Here is a 23,869-nt window from a genome sequence, read left to right as displayed (position 1 = left end):
CTCGGGAAACGAGCCTGGCGCTGCTCCTGAGTGAAGCCAGCATCAACTACGAGCTGTAGGGCCAATCCTCCGAGCCATGAACCCGGCCCCAAGACCAATAGAAACTAGCTCCCTGGGCTGGGATTCGGCGCCGGACGTTCCCTGTCAACATGAATCATCATGCACCGCGCTTCGACGTTGGCAGCATTCGTGGTCGGTCTTTGCATGTGTTCCGGCATACTTGTTACTGATGCTTCGCTGGTTGGCAATGCTATACCCAATCAATTCGGAAAGCCACTGTCGCCCTGGTGCATGTCAAGTGCCGGGGTACTTCGGCGCAGGGACGAATAAGAGGGCTGAAAACACCACCTTGTCCGACGCGACGACCCAGTCCTACGGTGCTGCCAACAGCCCTGCATCCCTGGTCGGTCGCTCGGCTGTCGGGTGGTGGTGGTGTGGTGGACGGTGTGTGAGGCAGGTGGTGTGTTAGCCACACCGCACTGGCACGGCGACGGCACGGTTCATGTTCAGAGGCTTCAGAGTCATGCCGTCTGACAAAACCCCAGCAATCAGCACAGACGCCCAACCTTGACTGGAGAGTACTCCAGATGCTTCTTCTCCGCATTCCCAAATCCCCGGCCCCAGGGCACTGAACGCTTTTTCTTGTCCAGAGCCTCGGTACCGTACATGTACCCGCCGGTAATAAGGAATCCATTCGCAGTCTGGCCTTTCGACCCCAAGTCCTGACCAGCGTCCTGGCAAAGCATCTCACCGTCGCCAAATCCCCTCATGAATTCCCTGGGTGCCATGTCGCGTTGCTCCCATCAGCAGACTTCCTCCTCCACCTCATCCTCGGTGGCAGGTGGACGGATCCGCACCGTCGAGGGCTCATGTTGGTCCTGCAAGAAGCGCCGGGTCAAATGCGACCTCTCTAAGCCATATTGTGAGCGTTGTTCTCAGGTCGGCGCAACGTGCGACTACACTGCGCGGCCCATCCGGTGGTGTACGAAGCCGACCGTCCCTGCCGTGGCCCGAAACCGGGCAATGCCTACCGTCGATGAGCAACTGGTCAACCCTCTCGCGGCCCATGAGAACCGTGCTTTGAGCTACTTCCGAGGTCGGTTCTGGCCGCTTTTGACGACATCGGACCCGTGCGATCCTCCAATGCTCCTGACCCTCGGACACAGAAGCCTGCTTCTGGCCACCTGCCTGGTTGCCGACACGCATCGAGTCCTGCAGGACGGTCGCAACAGCCGCCGGGTACCTCAGCTTAAGCGACTGGAGTGCCTCGCCGCGGTGAGAGGCGAGGTGAATGAGTACTGCTCCAGTGGCAAGCCGCCATTGATAGGGCTGTTGTTCGCCGTCCTGCTGCTCTACTTCAACGACGGATATCTCGAATGCGCCGGAGAGTCTGCTTCCACGGCCAGCCACCAGGCTGGGGTTATCGCGATCATAGAGAGGCTCGGAGGCGTCGAGACAGTGCTCGATACCGGACCCGAGTCGCTGCATATGCTTGTCTCCGAGTTCGCCTCTACCGACCTGACCACGACCATGCTCAACGGCGGGAGGCCGAGCTTCTCGCCCAAAACCTGGGAGAAAATCGATCGCCGATCCGTCTGGTGGAGCCGCGATCCGTCCGGCCGCTTTTCACTGGCTACGATTCTCGGTCAGATGTCCAGCATCGTGCAGTACCTGGAGGACATAAACTGCGGTTTGGTTGAGCTATCTGGCGACAGGGTCCGCGATTTTGAGGTCGCCTTGATCCCCACATATGCCCCGTTCTCAACCCTTTCCTACAGCGCATACGATCCTTACTCTGCGGACTCGCTGAAGGAAGACCCCGAAGCGGTTCACGCATACGCGCTCACCCGATCCTTTCAGCACGCGGCTCTCATCTACCTTTACCGAGCCGTATGCGGCCTACCTATGGACCATGGCCTAGTACAACAGCACGTCTCTCCATGTCTAGACTGTATACTCACCATCGAAGGGCCTTCCAAGGTCGTCAACTGTGCCCTTTTCCCGCTCCTTGTAGCGGGGACTCATGTGCAGTCGACGCGGCATCAGCGAGGGGTCATCAACGTCGTCAATTCGGTCCACAACAAGATGAAATTTGCGTCGATACAATCAATCATCACTGCTTTGGATGATGTTTGGGCGTCGGAATCGAGAGATATGACATGGCTCGAAATGTTTGCTGGACTTGGCTCCGACACCGCTGTATTATGATCCTTCCTAACCCTCTTTCTATTGGTCAGTCTTCCTCATTTTTCTGGCCTTCCTTGTTTGAGAAATAACGTGTCAAGCGGTCTTCTTTTATGACTAGCCCTGATACCTGGACCGATCGGTTGGGCTATGCTAAGCAGACATGCTTTCGTTTTTATTGACTCGTAGTGGTCCTGCGAGGATGATTCATTGCATGACCGCTACAAATTGAAGTTTTAAGTTCAGTGTGCAACCATCAAGTATTGATTGCTCCTCGACGTGACATCTTCCCAGGACCTGTCAGCCATCATTGAGCATGAGCTGTTAATCTTACAGCATCGTGCCCATATTGACATGAATGGCCTTGGTCTGTGAATATGCCGCCAGTCCGGCTTCACCGAGCTCCCTTCCGACCCCACTCGCCTTCACACCACCAAAAGGTACTCGGATGTCTGAGTCATTGGAGCTGTTGATCCAAACCATACCCGCTTCGAGTCTCGCAGCAACGCGATGGCATCGCTCAATGTCCCGTGAGAAGAGGGCCGCTCCCAGGCCATAGCAGGTACTATTAGCAAGCTTTATCGCCTCCTCCTCGGTCTTGAAGGGGGTGATGGTGACGAAGGGTCCAAAGACTTCCTCCTGGAAGATAGTCATGTTGTGCGTGACATCGGTGAAAACTGTAGGCTCAATGTAGAAACCCTTACCCCCTGCCACGTTCTTGCATGGGACGCCACCGGTTGTCAACTTGGCACCCTCGAACTTGCCGGATTCTATGTAGTCCAGGATCTTATTATACTGAGCCTTCGTAATCTGCGGGCCTTGGAAGGTGTCTTCCGCGAAGGGCTCGCCGATCTTGTTCCTCGAGCACTCTTTCTCGAATCGGGCAATGTAGTCCACGTAAACGTCCTCATGCACCAGGATGCGCGATGTCGACGTGCAAACCTGTCCCTGGTTGTACATGATGCCAACGTGGCCCCACTTTGCGGCCTGGTCTAGATCGGCGTCCTTGAACACCACAAGCGGCGACTTACCACCTGTCTCTAGGGTGATATTCTTCAGGTTGACGCTCGCTGCCTTCATAACAACACGAGCGGTGGCGGTGGAGCCAGTGAAGGCGATCTTATCCACATCGAGGTGTGAGCAGAGGGCGTATCCTGCCTCCTTTCCGAATCCGTTGACGATGTTGACGACACCAGGAGGGAAGCCAGCCTTCTGGACAAGCGTGGCAAAGTAGAGGATGGAGAGAGGGGTCTGTTCGGCGGGCTTAAGCACGACCGTGTTGCCGCAGGCTAGAGCAGGCCCGAGCTTCCACGCCGCCATCATCAGAGGGAAGTTCCAGGGGATAATCTGACCGCAGACACCGATCGGCTGCTTGATGGTGTAAGCGAGCTTCTGAGGGGTTGTCGGGATGGTGAGCCCGTGGATCTTATCGGCCCAGCCGGCATAGTATCTCAAAACAGCCACGGTTTCGCCCAAGTCGTCGTTGAGCGCGACGCTATAGGCCTTGCCATTGTCCCAAGCCTCGAGGGTTGCCAGAATCTCCATATGCTCCTCGACAAGGTCCGCAAGTTTGTAGATGAAGCGGCCTCGCTCAGTGTTGGAAATGCCTCCCCATTCGGGAGACATGAACGCGGCACGGGCGGCCTGGACGGCACGGTCCACATCCGCGGCCGAAGCAGCCTCGACGGACGTGATGACGGATTCATCGCTGGGGCTGACGCTGGTGATTTGGGTGCCGGAGGTCGCTTTCACGAACTTGCCGTTAATGAACAAGCCAGTTGGCAACGCGATGTTGGTGCCATTTGGGGCAGTGAGGTTGGCAACAAGCTCAGACATTGCAATAGCCATATTGTAGACAATGGTTGTTTAGAGAAGGGAGCTGGAGAAGACGGCCTCACAAGAGGATTGATGTTGAGGGGACTATCTCGTGCGACGCAAGTCGGCATATTATACACTTCATGCACGGAAAACCTCCATTCGTGGACTATCGAAGTCACGCATCTATCGCTCAAATCCCTCACATTTCTGGACAAATAATGGGCATTTCGTCACCAATGAGTCCGTTGGGCAAGTTTTACACTCCATGCAGCAAGTGTGTCGCGTTGCGAAATCCGCTTGCCCAAAACGGAAAAGAGATGGGCCACTGGGCCAGATCTCTTGGTCGTGCGGTTTCGCTTCCCTGCACCCCGCAGACTGGAAAGGCGCAGGTATTGTGTCATCCTGGCCATTGCAGGCATTCCTATTCGCTACTCCTCTCATCTGACACTTCCTCGCAGGCGCTCGTGGTGAAGCACGCGGAGACCTACCCGGGATCGAAACAGCCAGCGCAAATCGAAAATGGAGCTTAGCACCACGTGCATGTGTACTATCAACGGTAGGCACAAGATTTCCCTACGACCAAGTATCTAGACTCTAGAGCATTGTAGCCAAGAGATACAGCAATCCGACCCCAAAAACAGACGCCAGCCACATGTACAAACTCTGCAACCCCAATGCAATTCTCCTTCTTTCGGCGCACTATTGATAGTGAAAGTCAGATCAGTCCGGCGTCACATCTTTTGCGTTAAAGAATGGGGGCTCTTACCGCTGTTGAAACATCTAACTCACTGACCAGCATTGGTTTTAAATGTTCCAAAGCCTCCTCACTGTGTCCCACCTCATGGAATGCCTGGGTTGCATCCGTCCCGAGAACTTCGGCTAAGATATCATCACCACCCCTGAAACACTGTCAATCTCAAGCGCCTTGGCAAACATGCAGGGAGGACTCACGGGTGCTTTAACATGTAATCGGTGATTTCGTATACCTTGTTATCGATTACGATGTATCCGGATGTTTGTGTGGACATGCTGGCCACATCCTCCAGAGTGAGCTTCATGGCAGGTTTCGTTAAACCACAACAGAAAAACGAAAAAATAATATGAGGATTTCGTTTTGCCTGTGGTGGTTTTCGTTGTTGCATCGCTCGCTGAAGAAGCGTGGAACAGACCGCCTGATTTTATTATTTCCACCCAGATTCAGCCGTGGGCGACAAAAGCCGAACGCGAGATTGCGTTGACATCCTGTTCCATTGGCAGCTTAAGCGCGGGCCTTGGAATCTCGATTAGGAAGCAGAAACGGCCAAACCAGAGTGTTGGTCGCAAAAGAGCCACGCCAGGTAGGCTAGCTCATGGGCGACACAGATATGGCGCGGGGTCCCCGGCTTTCGACCCCGTGTGGCGTCCGGAGCGCCCCAGGGAGCGCGACGCAACAGTTACCATGATGGCCCTGATGACTGCAATATAGAACCCCCCTCCCTGCGGCCGATTGGGTCCTGAAAACTGGTTAGATCAGCTGAAGAATGGCATCACCATAAAGGGAGACGCCATCTCGTGACTTGGGTCAGCGCCTCTATGCTTGGCTACATCCGTGTCCAGCATCGTTGCCGGCGCTGGGCTTATCTTCCAATTGATGTCACCTCTGCGCCATGGCTTCTTTCACCGTGTTTTCCGGGCAGAGTCTTTGACACCGAAAAGTTTCTCATTAATCTCAATACTCGTAGGTCAAACCGGTACTGAATTAAAACAGGTTCCGCCCATCGATTTTCATCATCATAAACTACGTAGGGATCTGCGCCTCAGCCTCGATCTCAACCTGCATGCCCTCAAGCCCCAGCTTGCCAATCTGAATACAGGTCCAAACAGGACGGTGGTTGGGAAACAGCTCCTTGAACAACGCAGTCATGACATCGAAGCTGGACTCCATGTCGACGTGGTACGATCGAATAGCGTAGACGTGCCGGAACTTAATCCTCGAGTCGGCGGCCTGGAGGGCCTGCAGGACGTTGCCAAAGGCCGTCTCGATCTGCTTCTCAATGTCGACAGCGATGTTACCCTGCTTGTCCCACCCGCCTTGGCCGGAGGTGCGGACGATGCTTCCTAGCTTCACGGCCTGAGAGTAGTGGTACTGCTCGGCAATCGTCTCGGTGCCAGGGTAGTTGAAAAATTGAGGGGAAGCCATTGTAGATGGATTTTGTGGGCTAAACCCTTGAGCTTGCTGGAGCGCAGTGGGAAAGGGCGGAATGACAAGAAACAAGGAGCTGTCGTGGATCGATGTTTGCAGTGGACCTTGGGATACGGCTACTGCTCGGTCACGGTTTGTTTCTCTTCTATATACTTGAGTTCCGGGCAGACATACCATGCCTAATTCTATTTCGTGGCTGTTCCCGCTCCCCGGTTGACTTGCTTGCGACCATTTGGCCGCGCGGCGAACGATGTCGGATCTTATTCCAGAACCGGAAACGTCCAGGTCCAAGTGCGGGGAATGGGACCTGCTTCTCGACTTTAATCCCTCCCAGGAAGCCCCTATTCAAGTACGCCAGGGACATGGCCCGCCCATCAGGCAGGCCCTGGCGTCTTGAGCCATGACGTGAATAAGAGTTGCCACGTGAATTCCCTCCTTCTCCAAGCCCAGTCCTATTCAAAGCGGCATGAATGGGTTCACATTCACGTTATTTTTTGCTCTTCAGCATCAAGGATAACTTTCGCCATCCTCGCGGCTTCACACTTCACCATATCATTTGGGTCCTTGTATTTCCAGCTCAGTCTTCAACAGCCCAAGGATGGGTATCAAGTCACAGTTTGATGCAGTGCTCTCTGGAGTGTTGGCGCGCTTCTTTGCCTTACTGGGTACTCTAGCCGCTGCTCTTCCGTTCTTAACTGGAATCCATTGGGCATTTTGCCTCGTAACGGCTCTGCTTACCCTCGGAGGGGCTGGTTGCCATCAATTCAGTAAGTAGCATTTCTGGGGCTTCCATGGCTAAGTCGCTGACATCAAATGCAAGAACGCGTAACACGCAAAACGGTTCTCAAGCCAGATGTATTCCAAGAGTTTAAGCTCGAGAGGAAAACTATTGTCAGCCATAATGTCACCATGTAGGACAAGACCATCCGCACCGTACAGGAATCCTTTGCATGTACCAGACGCTAATGGCTACTTTACAGCTATCGCTTCGAGTTGCCCACAACCCAATCTATCCTAGGACTTCCTATCGGTCAACATATTTCCATCGGGGCGTCAGTCAAGCAGCCGGACGGCAGCTCCAAGGAGGTGGTCAGATCCTACACGCCAATTTCCGGCGACGAGCAGCCCGGCTCTTTTGATCTACTCATCAAGACGTATCCTGAGGGCAATGTCACCCAGTTCCTGGCTTCTCTGGCCATTGGTCAGCCTATTCGTGTTCGCGGTCCCAAAGGAGCATTTACATATACCCCTAACATGGTTCGCCGCTTTGGAATGATTGCTGGCGGCACCGGAATCACTCCCATGCTACAGATTATGAATGCCGTCGCTCGAGGTCGATTTAGCGGAGATGTAACTGAGATCGACCTCATCTTTGCTAATGTCACTACCGAAGACATCTTACTGAAGAAGGAGCTTGACACCCTTGCCCAGGATGCAGACATCCGCGTTCGATATGTACTTGATAAGCCTCCACAGGGCTGGAAAGGAGGAGTTGGTTACATCACTGTCGACATGATTACTGTAAGAGACAAGGACTTCATATTAGAAGATATGTCGCTGACTATATACAGCAATGGCTGCCCGCGCCCTCACCAGACGTAAAGATTCTGCTCTGCGGTCCACCTCCTATGGTTGGTGCCTTGAGGAAGATGACGGAACATCTGGGGTATCATAAGGCCCAACCAGTCAGCAAAAAGGAAGATCAAGTTTTCTCGTTTTAGGAGAAGGTTGTGGTGCACATCATAACGACGCTGCAGAAACTCCATGTCTACTATCAGAAGCGGCTTCTCACATTGTCATGCTGGAATACACACGCGAACCCTGGAATACTCAGCAGCTACATTCTCCCGTTGGCTCTGTAAATTCGTCCCATAGTAACCCATTACCAATGGTAATGGAGTCTCGTGAAGTTAGTAGCTACAGGTTCATAATTCTCGTCCCGGCATTAACGTTAGTGGCCGGCCCTGGGATGTCACTAGCATCAAATCACGTACACAACGATTGACCCACTATATCATCTTCGTTTGCCACGGAGTTTGTAGCAATTATTGTCGCGCAGGGTACATAGAATGTATCGGATTCCAACCCCATACGCAGATTCACAATCTGGGGTACGCTGTGTCCCGGCGCCATGACTCGGAGTCAAGTGTCAGACACAGGTAACGGCAAGTCTACCACGGCCAATGGAATGAGTCCGGGGACGGAGGGGGCGTTTGTGGCTTACCCCAGTCGTTCGACGGCATATGTTGTGCTAATTAAGCTCATGCTCATGCCCTTGTGGAGTCCATTTTGGTCCAAAATTGAATTGGCCCATCTTCTTACCCAGACCGGCATGGCTCGAATCAGCCGCTGGCGCTCCTCCCGGCTCTCGGCCACCAATGAGTCCAAGATTATCCATCAGACCTGGGAACAAAGAGTGTCTGCGAAAGCACTTAAAGAACAAAGGCTGGCTCCAACTCCAGGCAGCCATTTCCGGAGACTGTCAAATTATCAACATTCATTTCTATTGCATCTGGAAAAATGACATCCGATATCCCCGTTCCGGGCACCGTGCAGCTCGTCGATTTGGACGGCGTGCTGCATGCTAAGCACAGCAAAGGCAAGGATATCGTCCTCATCCCCCAGCCCACCGACCACCCGGATGATCCTCTTGCCTGGACACCCAGAAGGAAGGCATTCAACATTTTCTGGGCAATGACATGGTGCTTCCTGGCTGCCGCAATCATTTCCGGTCTTTCGCCCGCCTACCTCATGATCGCAGAGGACACTGGTATCTCCGTAGCCGATCTGAGCACTGGAAACGGCCTCATGTACCTCTTTCTCGGATGGGGAACACTGATAACTCAGAACCTGGCTCTCAACCTTGGCCGCCGCCTCACGCTAGTTGCGTCTATCCTGCTCACGACTTTTGTGACCCTCTGGTCCGCCTACGTCCACACGCGAGCCGAGTTCTTCGTCAACCGAATTTTGCTCGGTATTGTTTCGTCCCCCATGGAAACCCTCATCGAAGTTATCATTGGCGATGTCTTCTTCACTCACCAGCGCGGTCTCTACATGGGTATATACTCATGGACCCTCTGGAATGGCGCCTTCCTTTGCCCTGTTGTCTCAGGCTTTGTTGCCGAAGCTCATGGATGGCGTTGGATCCAGTACATCCTGAGCATCATTGGGGGAGCTTTGACCGTTGTCACCTTCCTTTTTTTCGAGGAAACAATGTTCCACCGAGCAGTACAGCCGTTTGGGGCTCTTGACGTCACCATACCTTTCGCCGAGGATCCTAGCGCGTTGGAGGCAGACGCCCAAAACCAGTCTGAGATGGCCGAACCCAAAGCCGTCTCGGCTCAACACGTTGACTCGGTCTCCGGAGAACGCCGTACCGCCATTCCTTCTCAACCGAAGACCTTCGTACAGAAGCTTGCCTTATGGGGATACCAGGAGCAACGACCACCACTTCAAGTTGCGAACCTCTTCCTGCCTTTCCTCCTGCTCTCGCGATTTCCCCTCGTCATTTTTAGCGGTTTCCTGGTGGGCGGCATTCTCTCGTGGTATAATGTGGTAGGCGGTTCATTGGCTCTCATCCTCGGCAATGCGCCATACAACTTTGGAACCAACACAATTGGTCTCTTCTACTTGGCTGCGGTCATTGGTGTATCTATCGGTTGCTTTCTATGCAGTGCGTTGACCGACAAATTGGCCGTCTGGTTTGCGAGGAGAAGCAACGGTGTCATGGAACCAGAACAACGTCTGTGGCTATGCATCGTGTGTCTTTTATGCCATCCGGCTGGCTGTCTGCTTTACGGCATCGGTGCCGCGAGCCACATTCACTGGGTTGGTATCGCCTTTGGGCTCCTCCTCATCTCGATCACTCTGCCGATTGGATCAGCCTTGGCTTTCAACTACATTTTAGACAGCTACAAGGAGGTCGCCGGAGAGGGCCTTGTCTCGTCTATTCTGATTCGCAACCTTATGGGTACGTCTACGATTCTCGATGCCTGAACAGTATCTAATTGTTGGCAGGTTTTGCTTTTTCCTACGCGGTTGTGCCGATGATCGATGACCTAGGTCTCCAGGACGCCTTTATCTTGATCGCATGCCTTGGCTTCGCTGTATGGTGCATGTGCATCATCATGATCATCTTTGGCAAGTCCGTAAGACGGGCATCTGCAAAGACCTACTGGGATCTCATAGAAAGACGAGGCTTTGTATCCCACTAGACATGTGGCGGAATGCGGGGGCTGCACGGGGAGCGATACTGATATCTGCAACGGTAGGGGATTTGTCCCGGGGGAAGCACTATCCACCAAGACATAATTCTATCCGCAACGTTGTCGCACCTGTTTGTCATTGGCAATGCGTGTCCGCTGTCATTGAGCCCTCGCTGCCCATTTAGCAGAAAGGTATAGCACACTTAAGACCAGTGACCGTCACAACATGACATGAAGTTATTTCCATGTCCAACTTGAATCGGACCAGTCGTATCATCGCCAGAATAGAAGTGGCTTAGTTTGCTTATAAAACACCTCTGTCGACCTGGTCATATTATTGCCGTGTTCAGTTATGTGCTATCCCGCTTGTGTGTCCTCTGAGCAACAACGAACACTCCTACAAAGTCCGATTAGGCGTCTGGGATGACCTCTGGTGAGGCCGGGCCGGATGCGATGTCGTTGAACCCCGTTCTTGACATATCACAACTATAGTGAGGTTCGGGAATTAGTCTATCAAGCATCGCCGCCGACGCAGCCGCCTCGTACTAGGCTTGAGCCTCCGTATCTCTTGGGGCACGAGCCTTAGGGCGTCGTTGGCGGAAGCGACACAGTTAGAAGCCCTACTATAACCTTGCCACAAAGACTGTGAGCCTACCACGTGATAAATCACTTCACCAGGCCAGGGTCTCTGCATCATCTCGAGTTGTGGCAGTCCCGTTGTCATGCTGTCGTGGTGGAAATGCTTCCACAGTCTTCTTATAATCTTGCAGTGAGAATTGAATGAGTATATGGACGAATAGATGGTCTATTGTGGGCTTGTCGTTCTTTCGCCAGACCTACTACCCTCTTGACCACGGGCACCGGGGGCAGGTCGGTGGGCCATAAATAGACAGCGGACAAGATGTATGAGATACACCTGATCTCTCGAGTCATAGCTCCCACGAAATTATATCCCAGTGGCTGCCATGACCATTTTGGTGGTTAGAAACTCTTCGATGCCGTACTTGCTCCCTTCTCTACCAAAACCACTTTCTTTGATGCCGCCAAACGGCGCGGCAGGGTCGCTTATGGCTCCTAAGATGATCATGTTAGCCGCTGCAAGAGACGTTAGGATACCTCACTTCGATTTTGGCCACCCACCGGTATTCACTCCCACCATACCAACTTGGAGAGCCTCAGCAACTCGCCAGCAGCGACTTGAATCTTTGCTGAAGAAATACCCAGCAAGGCCAACCTCGGACTCGTTCGACAACTCAATGGCCTCCCGTTCCGTTTCAAACGGGAATACAGCCGCAACAGGTCCAAATGTTTCTTCGTAGCATATTCGCATGCCAGGCTTCATATCAGCAAGCACAGTTATCCCGAAGAAGTTTGGCCCCAGGGGTAGACGCTGTCCACCGTGCAATAGGCGGGCCCCCTTGGAGACTGCATCTTTGACGTGCTCGTCGGCCTTTTCAACCGCAAGGCGGTGGATCAGTGGCCCGTGTGTTGTTTTTCCCCCGAAACCATCGCCTACTTTGAACGTTCTGACAGCGCCAACAATTAGTTCAAGGAACCTGTCATACACACTGCGGTGTACGAAGATCCTATTCGCACAGACGCATGTTTGGCCAGAGATCCGGAACTTGGAGGCTATCAAGCCACGGAGGGCGACGTCGAGGTCAGCATCTCCGAAGACTATAAAGGGTGCATTACCGCCAAGTTCAAGGGAGAGCTTTTTGATCGTAGACGAGCTTTGCTTCATGAGAAGCTTCCCCACGGCAGTAGAGCCTGTGAACGACACCTTCTTGACGGCCGGGTGCGTCGTCAAGACACTTCCAAGAGCACTGGTATTTTCCGAGGCGGTTATTATATTCACCACTCCCTGAGGTATGCCTGCCCGGTGTGCTAGTTCGGCCAAGGCCAGCGCGGTTAATGGTGCCTCCGCGGGTGCTTTCACCACGACGGTGCACCCTGCGGCCAAAGCCGGCCCAGCTTTGCGGGTGATCATGGCTGCGGGAAAGTTCCATGGAGTGATGAGGCCGCATACGCCCACCGGCTCCCTCAGTGTAATGATGCGACAACTTGGGTTGCTTCCCTGGATGGTGTCGCCATAGATCCTAGGCGCTTCTTCGGAGAACCACTCAAGGAAGCTCGCGGCATATTGCACCTCTGATGCGGAGTCCGCCAACGGCTTCCCATTTTCTGAGGTGATGATTCGCGCCAAATCTTTGATGTTCTCGATCATAAGGTCATGCCAGCGACGAAGCATTTGGGACCTTGATCGGGGAGGCAAGGTGCGGAAGGTTCTTAGAGCTTGGTGCGCGGCTAGAATAGCAGCTTCTGCATCTTCTTCGTCGAACTCGGGGCATTGACCAACGATGGCCAGAGTTGAAGGGTCTGTTGACTTGCTGGTTAGGTCTGGGACATTTAGGTTGTTTGGGGCTTGGGACATACTTTCGACCAAAAATCGCCTCCCCGATTTCGCTTCGACCCAGTTTCCATCGACGTAACATTGACCCTTGAGCAATGAGCTGTCTCGCAACTACAAAAGTGGTGTGAGGTGAGTCCAAAAACTATGCAAGAATACATGTATTGTGAAACATGCTGGGTCCTCCACGTACCAGCTCTGACAATGCTGTCATCTTGAATCTGCAGCCCCAAAATCGATGGCATGACATGTGTTGGTTCGGTCGTGAGCTTCAATACCCTGAGGAGATTATATATATGTACCCTACAGAATCTGGTAGAGTCGTCTCAGGATGTTCTATTCCCGACCTTCACGTGTTCAGTCCCGGTTCCTGCCGGACTACGAGGGTTCCGTGCCCGGGCGTCCGCCAGTGGGGCCGGCGGATCAACCGGCCCGGTCCGGTCCGGTCCGGTCCAGAGTCCAGACCAACATGGTTGTGCCAGGTAATCGAAACATGAGTACAGGACGTCGAACAAGCTCTCAAATATAAAGCAAACAACGCCGGTTGGGTTTGCTGGCGACGACTTACCCAGTGTGTAAGCACATCAAACGGACTCTCCGCGCGCTCAAACAGAGCTATGTCAACGATGGCGTCTGGCACCGTTTTCGCAAAACGTGATGTTCCTGGCCCTGTGTCCAAGGCTGCCTCGAACAAGCTGAGTAACGTCTTCGACGCGCGGGCGGTTCATTTCGTGGTCAACTATGAGAAAAGTTCTGGAAACTAGTACGTCTGGCTGCGTTTCATTGGCCATATCGATGTCAAGTACCGCTGACAAAGTGAATCGGAAGCATCGTTGACGTTGACGGCAACAAATATCTGGACGTGTACGCAGCATTTTGCCAACAAGTGGTCAGGCAACTCATTCGGCTACAGGTATTCCCAAATAGCGTCAATCCCGGTTGGGTATAACAATCCAACTCTCGTTGCCGCCGCGGAGTCACAGGAAATGATTTCGGCGTTGGTCAATCGCCCAGCCATCGGCAACTTTCCCTCGCATCGATGGCATGATATGTTGAATGATGGCCTTCTCAAGGTCGCGCCGCCTGGGCTAAATAGGATCTTCACTGCACAGTCAGGCTCGGAAGCGAACGAGCTTGCCTTCAAGGCGGCTTTCATGCTATACCGTCGCAAAGAGAGAGGGGAAGGTGTTGAATGGACCGCGAACGAAATGTCATCCTGTCTCAACAACAAGCACCCCGGCTCTCCCAACCTTGCCATCCTGAGTTTTGCGAGGTCGTTCCACGGGCGTGGCTTTGGCAGCTTGTCGGCGACCCGGTCAAAAGCAGTTCATAAACTGGACATACCATCCTTCAACTGGCCCCAAGCGCCTTTCCCCGCGCTCAAATATCCCCTAGAAGACCACACCGAAGACAATGCTGCAGAGGAGAAGAGGTGCCTAGACATGGTAAAGTCAATCATAGCTTCGTGGTGCGCAATTTCGTCACAATAACTGCGTGTGGAGTCATCGACTAACTTCGAGATAGCCATTGCCCCATCGCTGGCTTAATTGTTGAACCAATTCAAAGCGAAGGAGGCGACAACCATGCGTCCCCCGCTTTCTTTCAGGGCTTGAGGAAACTTACCAAGAAGTATGGTATTATCCTGATCGTGGACGAGGTTCAGACAGGTACGGCAGTTTTCGTCCCCGTCGCATACCGCGATCTTGAGCGCCCCACGCTAGTCCATGTCTTCAAGGCATTCTGACGTCGTCGCGCAGGGTTTGGAGCAACCGGTAAATTTTGGGCTCACGAGCACTGGTCGCTGAAAAGCCCCCCCGATATTGTGACTTTCTCGAAGAAAGCGCAGACCGCCGGGTACTATTTTGGCGACCAGATGTTGATCCCCGACAAGGCATACCGCCAATTTAATACGTGAGTAACCGAGCACGAATTGGCCGAGATAGAATTAGAGCTGACCGTCTAGCAGGTGGATTGGGGACCCAGCCAGAGTTATATTGAGCAAGGCAGTGATCCAGGAGATCTTGGATAAAAAGCTCGTCGAACAATGTGTGAGTGACCAGGCGATCTGCTCAAGGTATACACTTCCTTACTGGTACAGGCTCGAGTTGGTGAGATTCTCTATACAGAGCTAGAGAAGCTCATGTCGCAATACCCCGACCAAATTATGAACCTTCGTGGAAAGGGACAAGGGTAAGAGCTGAAAAATCGATTCCTCTCGAACCGGTACCATTGTTCTAACAACTCAAAAGAACATTTATCGCCTTTGACACCCAAGACGCTGCCACATTGGCACTTTCAATGAAGCAGCTAGGGGTCAACATTGGCACTTGTGGCGTCCAAACTGTACGTTTGCGTCCTATGCTAAGCTTTGACGAGTCATACGGTGAGTCGGCAGTGTATCATGCTGTAATCTGTTATAATCCGGGAGCTGACCAGTTATGATCTACATATAGTCCCGTCACTCGTCGCTGCATTTTGCATGGTCTTCGGTGACAAATCACGCCGAAACCAGATGTAAAACGCCTGGTCGGAAACATTTGGCACCATCTCTTGGGTCACTATACTGTAAATGGTTTGCTATGCCCAGAGAGTTTGGGACAGCGCCGAAACATGACATGCAAGGTCCACGCATCGTCTTGGATGCTTCCCGTGGAGCCAAGATCTGTTAGGTGGATGGTATTAGTGTAGAGACAGCTGCACTACTTTCTCAGAGGTCGACATTGTATCAAAGGTGTGACGGGATGCTGTCGTGGCTGCGTTCAATGTTGTTGGGTGCATGGGAACGATCATGCTGACCAAATTTGGTCGCAAGCCCACCTGCGCTTGTGCTTCGGAATCTCCTGATCGTGGGTGGCGGTGTTTGGACCATTTGGCCGGGCGCAATGGTATGTCGGACTCTATTCCCGATCTGGAAGCATATATGCCCAGACGAGGGCAGCTGAAGACGGATTATTCTGCGATGCTGTGGCTGGCCCATCAGGGGGGTGCCCTGGTGAGACTCGCGCCACTGAGAGCCTGGTCAAGCTGATGACTGAAACCGGTATAGCTGAGGATATGGACGGGGTTCCCGGTTGATTGCCAGCGCATGCGGGGACGGGGGCCCCGCGGGGACGCCCTGAAGCTTGACAAGTCATTCTGCACATGCCTGATCGGATCCCGCACAATCCTACCAGCCATTGCCACGGACAGCCCAGGACGAGGACTCCGGGTTCCCACTCACCTCGAGCATCCAGCCGAGACAGTGGTATGAGTAGCAGCTCGTCAATTGTTTACTTCAGGCTGGACGTTGGGTTCGAAACTCTCTTCACGCCCATGTTCGATATTGATTCTTCATCCTAACGTTAGATCTGCAGGCAGCCCTGTCGACTCGTGAGGACCCTGAGCGCGGCTGTACACGAGGATCGACTTTAGGTGCCATCTCTCACAGTTGCATTGTGGCGCTGACCGACCCATTCTCACAGTAAACCTACGGCGCGTTGCATGAAGTGGTCCACTTGGCTAAATTTGCTGCCAGTGCTGCCAATGGACCAGCTTCCTCCGCGACGGGAGGAGGCGGCCCCTAATAGGATGGGTGGCTCGGTCTTGTGTGAGTTCTGGAATCTGGGAAGTGGAAGCCAGCAGACTGGGAAGTGGAACACACATGTTGGCATGTATTGATCAATGATGGCGGCGACAACCTTGTGTCGCACGACCAGGGAGCAGCGCAACCCCCAGTGATGTCCAATACATGCAGTAATGCGCAAGGGTTTGATGGTTCATACATAATACAGTCTCTGATATGCGCATGGGTGACGGATAGGCAGTGCCATGCTACGTACTTCTACAAGTCAAGGGTGCGGACGGTAATGACTTGATACAGCTCAGATACTTCAGCAGCTTTTACCTGGACCAATGGCGCCCACCAGCGATTGCCGCGACACCATCTGCCGCACATGAAGATGGAGGCAGCCAATCATAATCCCACGGATGACATGCTGAAGACTGCCGTGGGGCTCGGATGTCGCTCAATGGGCTCATTTTGTTGCGTGCCAGGTTTGCGCCAACCAGCGCGCTGGGCAACAGTAGCCGCTACCTCGTAGATGAGTGGACAACGTTGGATCTCTAGCGGAGTTTCTAGCATGCTGACAACTGCCTCTAGCCTCAACCGCTCCAGCTTCATCCTATACTCGATAGAGCACAAGGAGCCTGGACCAAGCGCAACACAACACCTCCAGTGCGTCCGTCCCCGGCCGGTACTGCGGCGACGTCGAGACCTATAAAGCACAATAACCCAGCCCGACATGTGCTTCGTTCTGCCGCGTGTAACCTCGCAGTCGCGTCAAGTCGTTCAGAGCAGTGCCCATGGTCCAAGGAGCACTCGAGGACTACAACAGTCGCCACCGCCGGCGGTCTCGCTAAGCAGCAATGAGCCCACCAACAGAGACCCAGCTCGATGCTATCGGAATCATAGAGCGAGCATGCTCAGTATTGTCAATCCTGGGTGGTCTATTCACCATTCTTACCTTTAGCTGCTGCAGATCGTTCCAAAAGAAGCCGATCAATCGACTGCTATTCTACGCTTCATTTGGAAATCTGATAAGCAACATCGGCACGATGATATCCCGTGCGTACTTGGATCAGCCCAACTCATTTGGATGCCAGCTTCAGGCCATGATATTCCAATGGCAGGTGTCATTCGGATACCCCAACTGCGTCTTGCGCACACTAACCAGAGTGATAGGTTTATGGCTGCCGATGCCGGTTGGATCTTTGCGCAACGTTTACCTTACATTATATCGCAACTTCGACACGAAGCGTCTTCGTCGATTAGAGACGACGTATCTCCTCGCTTGCTACGGCATCCCGTTTATCCCCGCATTCACGTTCCTATTCATAAGAAGAGGTGACATGCGGGTTTATGGCGACGCGGTACTATGGTGCTGGATTGATCTCGAGTTCGAGGTCCTGAGATTAGCTGCGTTTTACGGTCCAGTTTGGTAAGAGCTCATGTGATCTGCGCTGCTCACTGCTCACTGCATGAAGGCGGTCGCGTCTCCATTTACACCAACGCTAATGCCAGACGTCTTGTATTTTAGGCTCGTAATTCTCTTAACTATATTCATCTATGTCAGAGCCGGCCGCACCATCTATATGACACGAAAGCAAATCCGAGAGCTCAGTTCAGACATTGAGCTTCTGTCCGCAGATGGCGACGAAGTGTTTTCTCCGAAGAATAACAAGAATAGGCTCGCGCAGGTGTCGGCAGTTCACATGCAAGATCGCACCACACAGGACGAGACTTGCCAGACAACACAAGATCCACTCCACGATGCTCGCCAAGATGAAAGCTCACTAGGGGATGCTCCCGGCCCATGCGGCTGTCCTCGGGTCAGTCCCGGTGATGACTCGGCAGCCATCAGCACTGGGCCGGCGACGTCGCCTCGCTGGCGACGTGACTTTAACGCATCCGCCCGGCAAACCGCTGCAAAGCGACGCAGCTACGAGCTCAAGAATGCGGCGTGGTCCTATACGAAATACAGCTTCCTATATTTCCTTGGGATTCTTGTAGTCTGGACGCCGTCGTCCGCGAACAGGATGTACGCCATGGCTCATCACGGCGCCACGCTCACGCCCCTCGCATTCATGAGCGCTTTGGTGCTGCCCCTACAGGGGTTCTGGAACTGGCTCATCTACACTGTCGTCTCGTGGCCTTCGTGTAAGGATCTCTTCCACAACCTGAAAGCCCGAGCTTTACGTCTTTCATGCCCGAATCCTTCGGCAGTTCTGCGTGGCTCGAATCTTGCCACAAGCAATGCATGTGCCCAAGGACACCGGTAGCTCCCTCCGGGATCCGACAGCAGCAGCGTTGGGTGGAGGCAACTCGGCAGAAGCCGATCAGGGCATCCAAGCCTGGACATCAACCTTTTCAGATCGACGAACATGCGGCGTTTAATCGAGCTTGGGGACGAGCTGTATAAGGAGCTGGGCATCGCCTTGGGATGCTTCGAGACGGCCCTCCTGACGAGGGCTTGGCGGCCGTCTGAAGATTTAAGTCATGCTGAAAAGCGAATCTGTGGCGCCCAGTCTGGTGCAACAGAATTGATGCTGGCGGAATGCCAGCTTCGCGGTGTAAGATGGGTATCGGCGTTGTTTCTAGATGGGATGGGCAGCGCGGGTAGCTTGCCTCAAGAGTCAAGACTCCGTCCAGGCGGAGTGATATATTTCACGGCTTAGAACCATCAATCGGAGATACCACACCTCGGCCCCGTAAGGCAAGGGGGCTTAACTTGCGCCTTAATTTTCCTCTGCACCGCAAAAGGCAGTGAACGGACTTCTATGTGAGCCATGCCCTCGGGGTAGCTAGCTATTATCCGGACCTTGGCCGACTATTCGTCGACGTGACACTTGAACATTTTTTCATTGCATTCAAAGCCTTTAAACTCGCTTAGATAGAGTGCTCGGAAACTGTCGCTAAATCCTCCATCAGACTTGTCCACATGCAGACATCTCCCAGGCTGTCTTTACTCTTCTTGAGCTGCCGACAGTCGAGCCACATGCAGACGGCCTCGTAATCCCTTCTGGCCCGCTGCTGGCACCACCAGAGGCCCTCGAAGCGGCACATGAGCCCGAGCCAGTACCCGACCAGCCAAAGCGCCCGGTCGTCTCGGCGCAGGAGCAATGCGCGAAACTCTCCGTGCGTCTTGCCCATGAACATGAGGTAGAGAAAGACGTTGTGCGGGACCGGTTCGAGGTTGCGGAGGTTTGCCAGTACCGTTGCCGGGACGCGGTATGCGTCGGTGGACTCGCAGCCAAAATTGTCAGACACACCATGCAGCCCAAAGGCCTCTACCCAGTGGCTCGGGATGTTGTCCGGGACTTGGCTGAGCCGGCGGATGAGCAGGCTGGATTCGTCGACGCCGAGAAACACGGATCCGAGGTAGTCTGCGATTTGGGGCTGGTACGGCGCCATGGCGATGAGGAGCGGGCGGAGGCCGGCCTGCAGCGCCATCCAGCCCAGCCGGTCCTCGCGTGTGCTAAACACCCACGACGCGGACGGGTCTGGCTGCTCGTCCGCCTCGGCGCTGGGCAGCGCAAACGCGGCCATGTTGAGGAGCGTCGCGGCGATGAGGAGCGTGTTGATGCCCGTGAGGCCCAGCCGCTCTCGGGGCGTGCCGAGCGCGTTGCGGTAGCACTGCAGGGCGAGGTAGAGCTGCAGGTTCTCGGCGACTTGGTGCTCGCGCGCCGGGGCGACTGTCCGGAGGTGGCAGGCGGCGACGGCGAGGATGGTGCTGCGGACCAGCGGGTTCGACTTGGACAGCTCCATGATTTCGCTGTCGTAGGCCATCGGGAAGATCTGATCCCAGTGTCTGTGAAAGTGATGCAGGATGCGGACGGTCGTGCCATGGTCTGCCACGGACAAGGGGCGTTCAATGCCAGGCAGCGCTGAGCGAGGGTCAGATCCACGGCATACGGCCAGCGACGAGGCCGAATTTGCCGGGTCATAGGAGCACTGTCTGTTGTTTCGCCGGCATCTGCGACAGAGCGGCGTTTCTTCGTCGCACTGGACCGTCAGCGCCTGCCCCTCTGTCACGGATCCGCGGACCGCAACTCACCTTGACCTTTTTGAGCTTGCAGGTTCGGCAGCCCGATTTGGATTTGACGACAACCTTGCGGTTCCTGAGCCCGCGCGTCTTGGGGTCAAAGTCACTGGCTGAGAGCGTGCGAAAGTTGGCTCTGGGCGGCATCGTCATTGAGCGGCATCATGGTTGAAAAGGGCAACCGAGCGAGCAGTCTCATGGGCGGTTGCTAGCTTTAAACCAAGCATGACGGATCGTCACCGGTGATCCCGGCCGGGGTGGAGACAGCTCGGTTGCCGTTTATGGAAGCGCCACAGCGGGTTTCGGAGTTTGGCCCACGACGCTCGTGTAAGTGACCGATGATGAGCAGCAGATAAAAGATCTGGCACGCCGGAACATTTCAATGGGAAGAAGTCTTGACTCCGTGATTTGGGATTGACACTTGCGTCTTTCGACCATAACTTCTGCCCTTTAGATTGAACCTCCAACATTGCTCGCAACATGTCTCCTCGGCACAGCAAAGACTCTGCCACGGGGGGTGAGCAGCGCCTCCCCTCGAAAGACATGCCGCCCCTGCCGACCAACTTTCTGCCCGTCTTCTTTCGAAACCAGTTTCGCACAACAATCGAGCTGCCGACTGCCGAGGCATACCCAGATGTGCACGGTAAGTGTGCCATAGTCACCGGCGCCAACACCGGTCTCGGCTTCGAGTCTGCGGCGCAGCTGCTGAGTCTCGGACTGTCGCGCCTCGTCATGGCTGTCCGGTCGCTCGAAAAGGGCGAGGCCGCTGCTGCAACACTTAGAGCCGTGAACCCGTCCGCCACAATCGACGTTTGGCACTTGGACATGGAGTCGTACGAGTCGATACAGGGCTTCGTGCACAAGTGCGAGTCGCTGCCGCGTATCGACGTGGCCATTCTCAACGCGGGCATCTCGCCCATGCACTTTGCCACCGTTCCGGTGACAGGCCACGAGAGGACCATGCAGGTCAACCACATGAGCACGGTCCTTCTTGCCGTTCTCTTACTGCCAGTCTTGAAGCGCAAATCCTCCGGCGCCCCTCCGCGGCTTACAGTCGTCAATTCGGTCATGGCGCACTTGTGTTCGTTTCCCAACAGAGACGAGCGGCCACTGCTGGCATCATTCGACGACACCAACGTTACGCCGTTCAACTCGTCTGAGAGGTACGGCGTGTCGAAACTGTTGTGCCAGCTGGCTCTCGTCCGTCTGGCCGACATGGTCGACCCTGAAGCCATCACCATAAACATGGTGGACCCGGGGCTCACCAAGGGCACTGGCCTCTCGAGAGACGCAACCGGGATTGTGCGCTTGCTCGCTGGCGCGTTTCTCTCTATCTGCGGCAGGCCGGTTGCACGGGGAGCGGCGACGTATGTGGATGCGGCCCTCCGACACGGCACAGAGTCTCACGGGTGCTTTCTGATGAACTGCAAAGTCGCGGGGTAAGTCTACCACCTAGCTGACGATTCTTTGCGCATAGAGATTGACCGCCCTGCAGGCTCGCTCGATGGTACTATAGTGGAGGCAAAGAGTTGTCAGAGCAGGTTTGGACGGAAACCATGGACGAGCTCAGGTTCGCTGGGGTCGAGCAGGCAATCGCCTCGGTTCAACGACTGAAATGGAGACGATGATCAAGGAGACTCCCTCACGCGACGAGCTCATCAAGTCGTCAGTTATGTAAATAGTCTCGTTCAACTATGCGAGCTTAAAGCATCATCGTCACCCTCGCATCAACCCCGGAGACATGCCGCCGCACGTTGTTAATTCGCTGCCTCTACGCCTTCTGAGGCAAGCACCTCGGCATATCGCAGAGCTTCCCAGCTCTATGCCTTTTCGGGTAGGCAGCTCAGGACATCTCGCAGCTTCTTCAAGACCGCCTTTTGCTCGCTCTGCGCCGTCGAGGGCGACGGACAGTCCGTGTTGCCCATGCTAATCGAGGCAAAGCAGCCCTGTCTCTGAACGACGTCCTTCTCCAGAGGCAGCTTTCGCGTGCCGCACCACTCTACGTCCTTGTCCTTGGGCCCCGGCTCCGCGATGCGGCTCAGGACAAACTTGAAATCAGACACCTTGGAGCAGCCTTCGTGCGGCGCGGGGAAGTTGACGTTGAGGTACCTGAACTTGGGGAGGTACGGCTTGCCCCCGTCGATAATCTTTTGGGTGATCATGGCGGCCAGCTCGGCGTGTACACGGCTGATGTCGGGGACGGGCTGGTGGTTCCACGGCAGCCGCGTCCGGGTCGCCGCCGAAAAGGCAATCGCCGGCGTCTGGTCTCTCCAGGCAATCCACGCCGCGGCCTGGCACGTCGATGACTTTTCGACGTCGGCGCCCAGGTTGGCGCCGACGTTGAGCCCGGTGACGACGAGGTCCGCCCATTTTCCTTTCCAGTGCTGCTTGGCGTAGACGCGGAGGCCGAAGCGCGTCGCCGTGACGGCGTACGAGTTTACCCACGCGAGGTCCGGGCGGGTCTCGTTGAAGCCGTGGTCGAGGTTGGAGCCGGCGGGACAGCTGTCGTAGTGGCACGCCTCGGTCCGGGGCGTTGGTGGCTTGTCCATTTTGCCTGGTCTGATCAGCGGCGTGCAAAAGATACTGTCATATCATCTCACCTTGGCCGGACATGTTTTCGGCGGGTGCTGAGACAAAGACCTCGTGGCCCTTGGCGCGGAGCTCATCGTTGAGGAGGCGGAGACCCAGCTCTGCCCAACCATCGTCGTTAGACTGCAGGATGTAGACCTTTTCTGTCTTGTCGTTTTTGGACGGCAACAGTCGCATTGCTGTCGCAGACTCGAGGAGCCAAAGGGCCCAGAGAATGGTGAGCCTCATGGTGAATGATGCGCAGATGCAGAGAGTTGAGAGACGACTGGCAGCGCAACTCTTGGGGAGGGCAGCACGCCAAGATATAAATAATGTGCGCCTCTCGACCGCGTTTCTCAGCGGCCGAAATAGCTATACATTACGTACGGCCGGCAGACCTGTGGCGACGCCCGACTCCGATGGTCTCATCATGGTCAGTACACTGGGTGATGGCCTGGGACCTCGTCGCATTAGTCAAGATGTACCGTTGCGGTCATTTGCCGCCCATCTGCGTAGTGAGAGTTGGCGAGCAAGCACGGGCTCTGCTTCGAGGCGAGACGTGCACGTCCGCTACCCGTGCGGTTTTGGCACCACCAATCTCGGCCCTCAAAGACAACGGATTACACGGGGCGGGTTACTTTTGGGTCTACAGAGCGCCCTGTCGTGCCATGTATTCATGGCGAAGCGACATGCGCAGTTGGTGAGCGCGCACATGACGGACCAGGCAAACCCCTCAGATCTGGTGGCGTCGAACACTCGGCTACAACAGCGTCAAAACAATGACAATGGGTCCCAGAATTAAGTCACGTTTATTCTGACTCTGGAATTCCTTAAGTTGCACTTTATTCCAGATTTTGTCCAGGTCTGCAACTGTTGGAGCGGTCGCAAGTTGCTCGATTCGCAACACGTCGAGCCCGGTTTTTCG

The 23,869-nt window shown here is 54.6% G+C and overlaps 8 protein-coding genes across 8 annotated transcripts; 4 read left to right on the top strand and 4 right to left on the bottom strand.

Moving 5' to 3' along the window:
* Positions 1-1,023: 1,023 nt before the first annotated feature.
* PLICBS_007482 (uncharacterized protein) lies at positions 1,024-2,208 on the top strand (the record flags this gene model as incomplete). The annotated part of the gene is made up of 1 exon (XM_065601182.1): positions 1,024-2,208. The coding sequence occupies one exon, from the start codon at positions 1,024-1,026 to the stop codon at positions 2,206-2,208; it is 1,185 nt and encodes a 394-aa protein (XP_065457254.1).
* Positions 2,209-2,514: 306 nt separating this feature from the next.
* PLICBS_007481 (mitochondrial aldehyde dehydrogenase) lies at positions 2,515-4,032 on the bottom strand (the record flags this gene model as incomplete). The annotated part of the gene is made up of 1 exon (XM_065601181.1): positions 2,515-4,032. The coding sequence occupies one exon, from the start codon at positions 4,030-4,032 to the stop codon at positions 2,515-2,517; it is 1,518 nt and encodes a 505-aa protein (XP_065457253.1).
* Positions 4,033-5,779: 1,747 nt separating this feature from the next.
* Positions 5,780-6,181, bottom strand: PLICBS_007480 (uncharacterized protein; the record flags this gene model as incomplete). Its single annotated transcript, XM_065601180.1, has 1 exon — positions 5,780-6,181. The coding sequence occupies one exon, from the start codon at positions 6,179-6,181 to the stop codon at positions 5,780-5,782; it is 402 nt and encodes a 133-aa protein (XP_065457252.1).
* An 816-nt stretch (positions 6,182-6,997) lies between these two features.
* Positions 6,998-7,905, top strand: PLICBS_007479 (NADH-cytochrome b5 reductase; the record flags this gene model as incomplete). Its single annotated transcript, XM_065601179.1, has 3 exons — positions 6,998-7,095; positions 7,165-7,705; positions 7,756-7,905. The coding sequence occupies 3 exons, from the start codon at positions 6,998-7,000 to the stop codon at positions 7,903-7,905; spliced, it is 789 nt and encodes a 262-aa protein (XP_065457251.1).
* Positions 7,906-8,704: 799 nt separating this feature from the next.
* On the top strand, positions 8,705-10,398 carry PLICBS_007478 (uncharacterized protein; the record flags this gene model as incomplete). The annotated part of the gene is made up of 2 exons (XM_065601178.1): positions 8,705-10,154; positions 10,202-10,398. 2 exons carry the CDS (start codon positions 8,705-8,707, stop codon positions 10,396-10,398), a joined length of 1,647 nt encoding a protein of 548 aa, XP_065457250.1.
* Positions 10,399-19,223: 8,825 nt separating this feature from the next.
* Positions 19,224-20,523, bottom strand: PLICBS_007477 (uncharacterized protein; the record flags this gene model as incomplete). The annotated part of the gene is made up of 2 exons (XM_065601177.1): positions 19,224-20,339; positions 20,392-20,523. 2 exons carry the CDS (start codon positions 20,521-20,523, stop codon positions 19,224-19,226), a joined length of 1,248 nt encoding a protein of 415 aa, XP_065457249.1.
* Positions 20,524-20,856: 333 nt separating this feature from the next.
* On the top strand, positions 20,857-21,860 carry PLICBS_007476 (uncharacterized protein; the record flags this gene model as incomplete). The annotated part of the gene is made up of 2 exons (XM_065601176.1): positions 20,857-21,815; positions 21,854-21,860. 2 exons carry the CDS (start codon positions 20,857-20,859, stop codon positions 21,858-21,860), a joined length of 966 nt encoding a protein of 321 aa, XP_065457248.1.
* Positions 21,861-22,196: 336 nt separating this feature from the next.
* On the bottom strand, positions 22,197-23,193 carry PLICBS_007475 (uncharacterized protein; the record flags this gene model as incomplete). The annotated part of the gene is made up of 2 exons (XM_018320918.2): positions 22,197-22,930; positions 22,977-23,193. The coding sequence occupies 2 exons, from the start codon at positions 23,191-23,193 to the stop codon at positions 22,197-22,199; spliced, it is 951 nt and encodes a 316-aa protein (XP_018180815.2).
* Between the last annotated feature and the right edge of the window lie 676 nt (positions 23,194-23,869).

The sequence above is a fragment of the Purpureocillium lilacinum genome (genome assembly GCF_023168085.1).
Source record: "Purpureocillium lilacinum CBS 284.36 DNA, scaffold_5, whole genome shotgun sequence".
In the NCBI taxonomy this organism is placed as follows: Eukaryota; Fungi; Ascomycota; class Sordariomycetes; order Hypocreales; family Ophiocordycipitaceae; genus Purpureocillium; species Purpureocillium lilacinum.
Note: the sequence above shows the minus strand (reverse complement) of the source record. Positions and strands in the feature narration are given on the sequence as shown.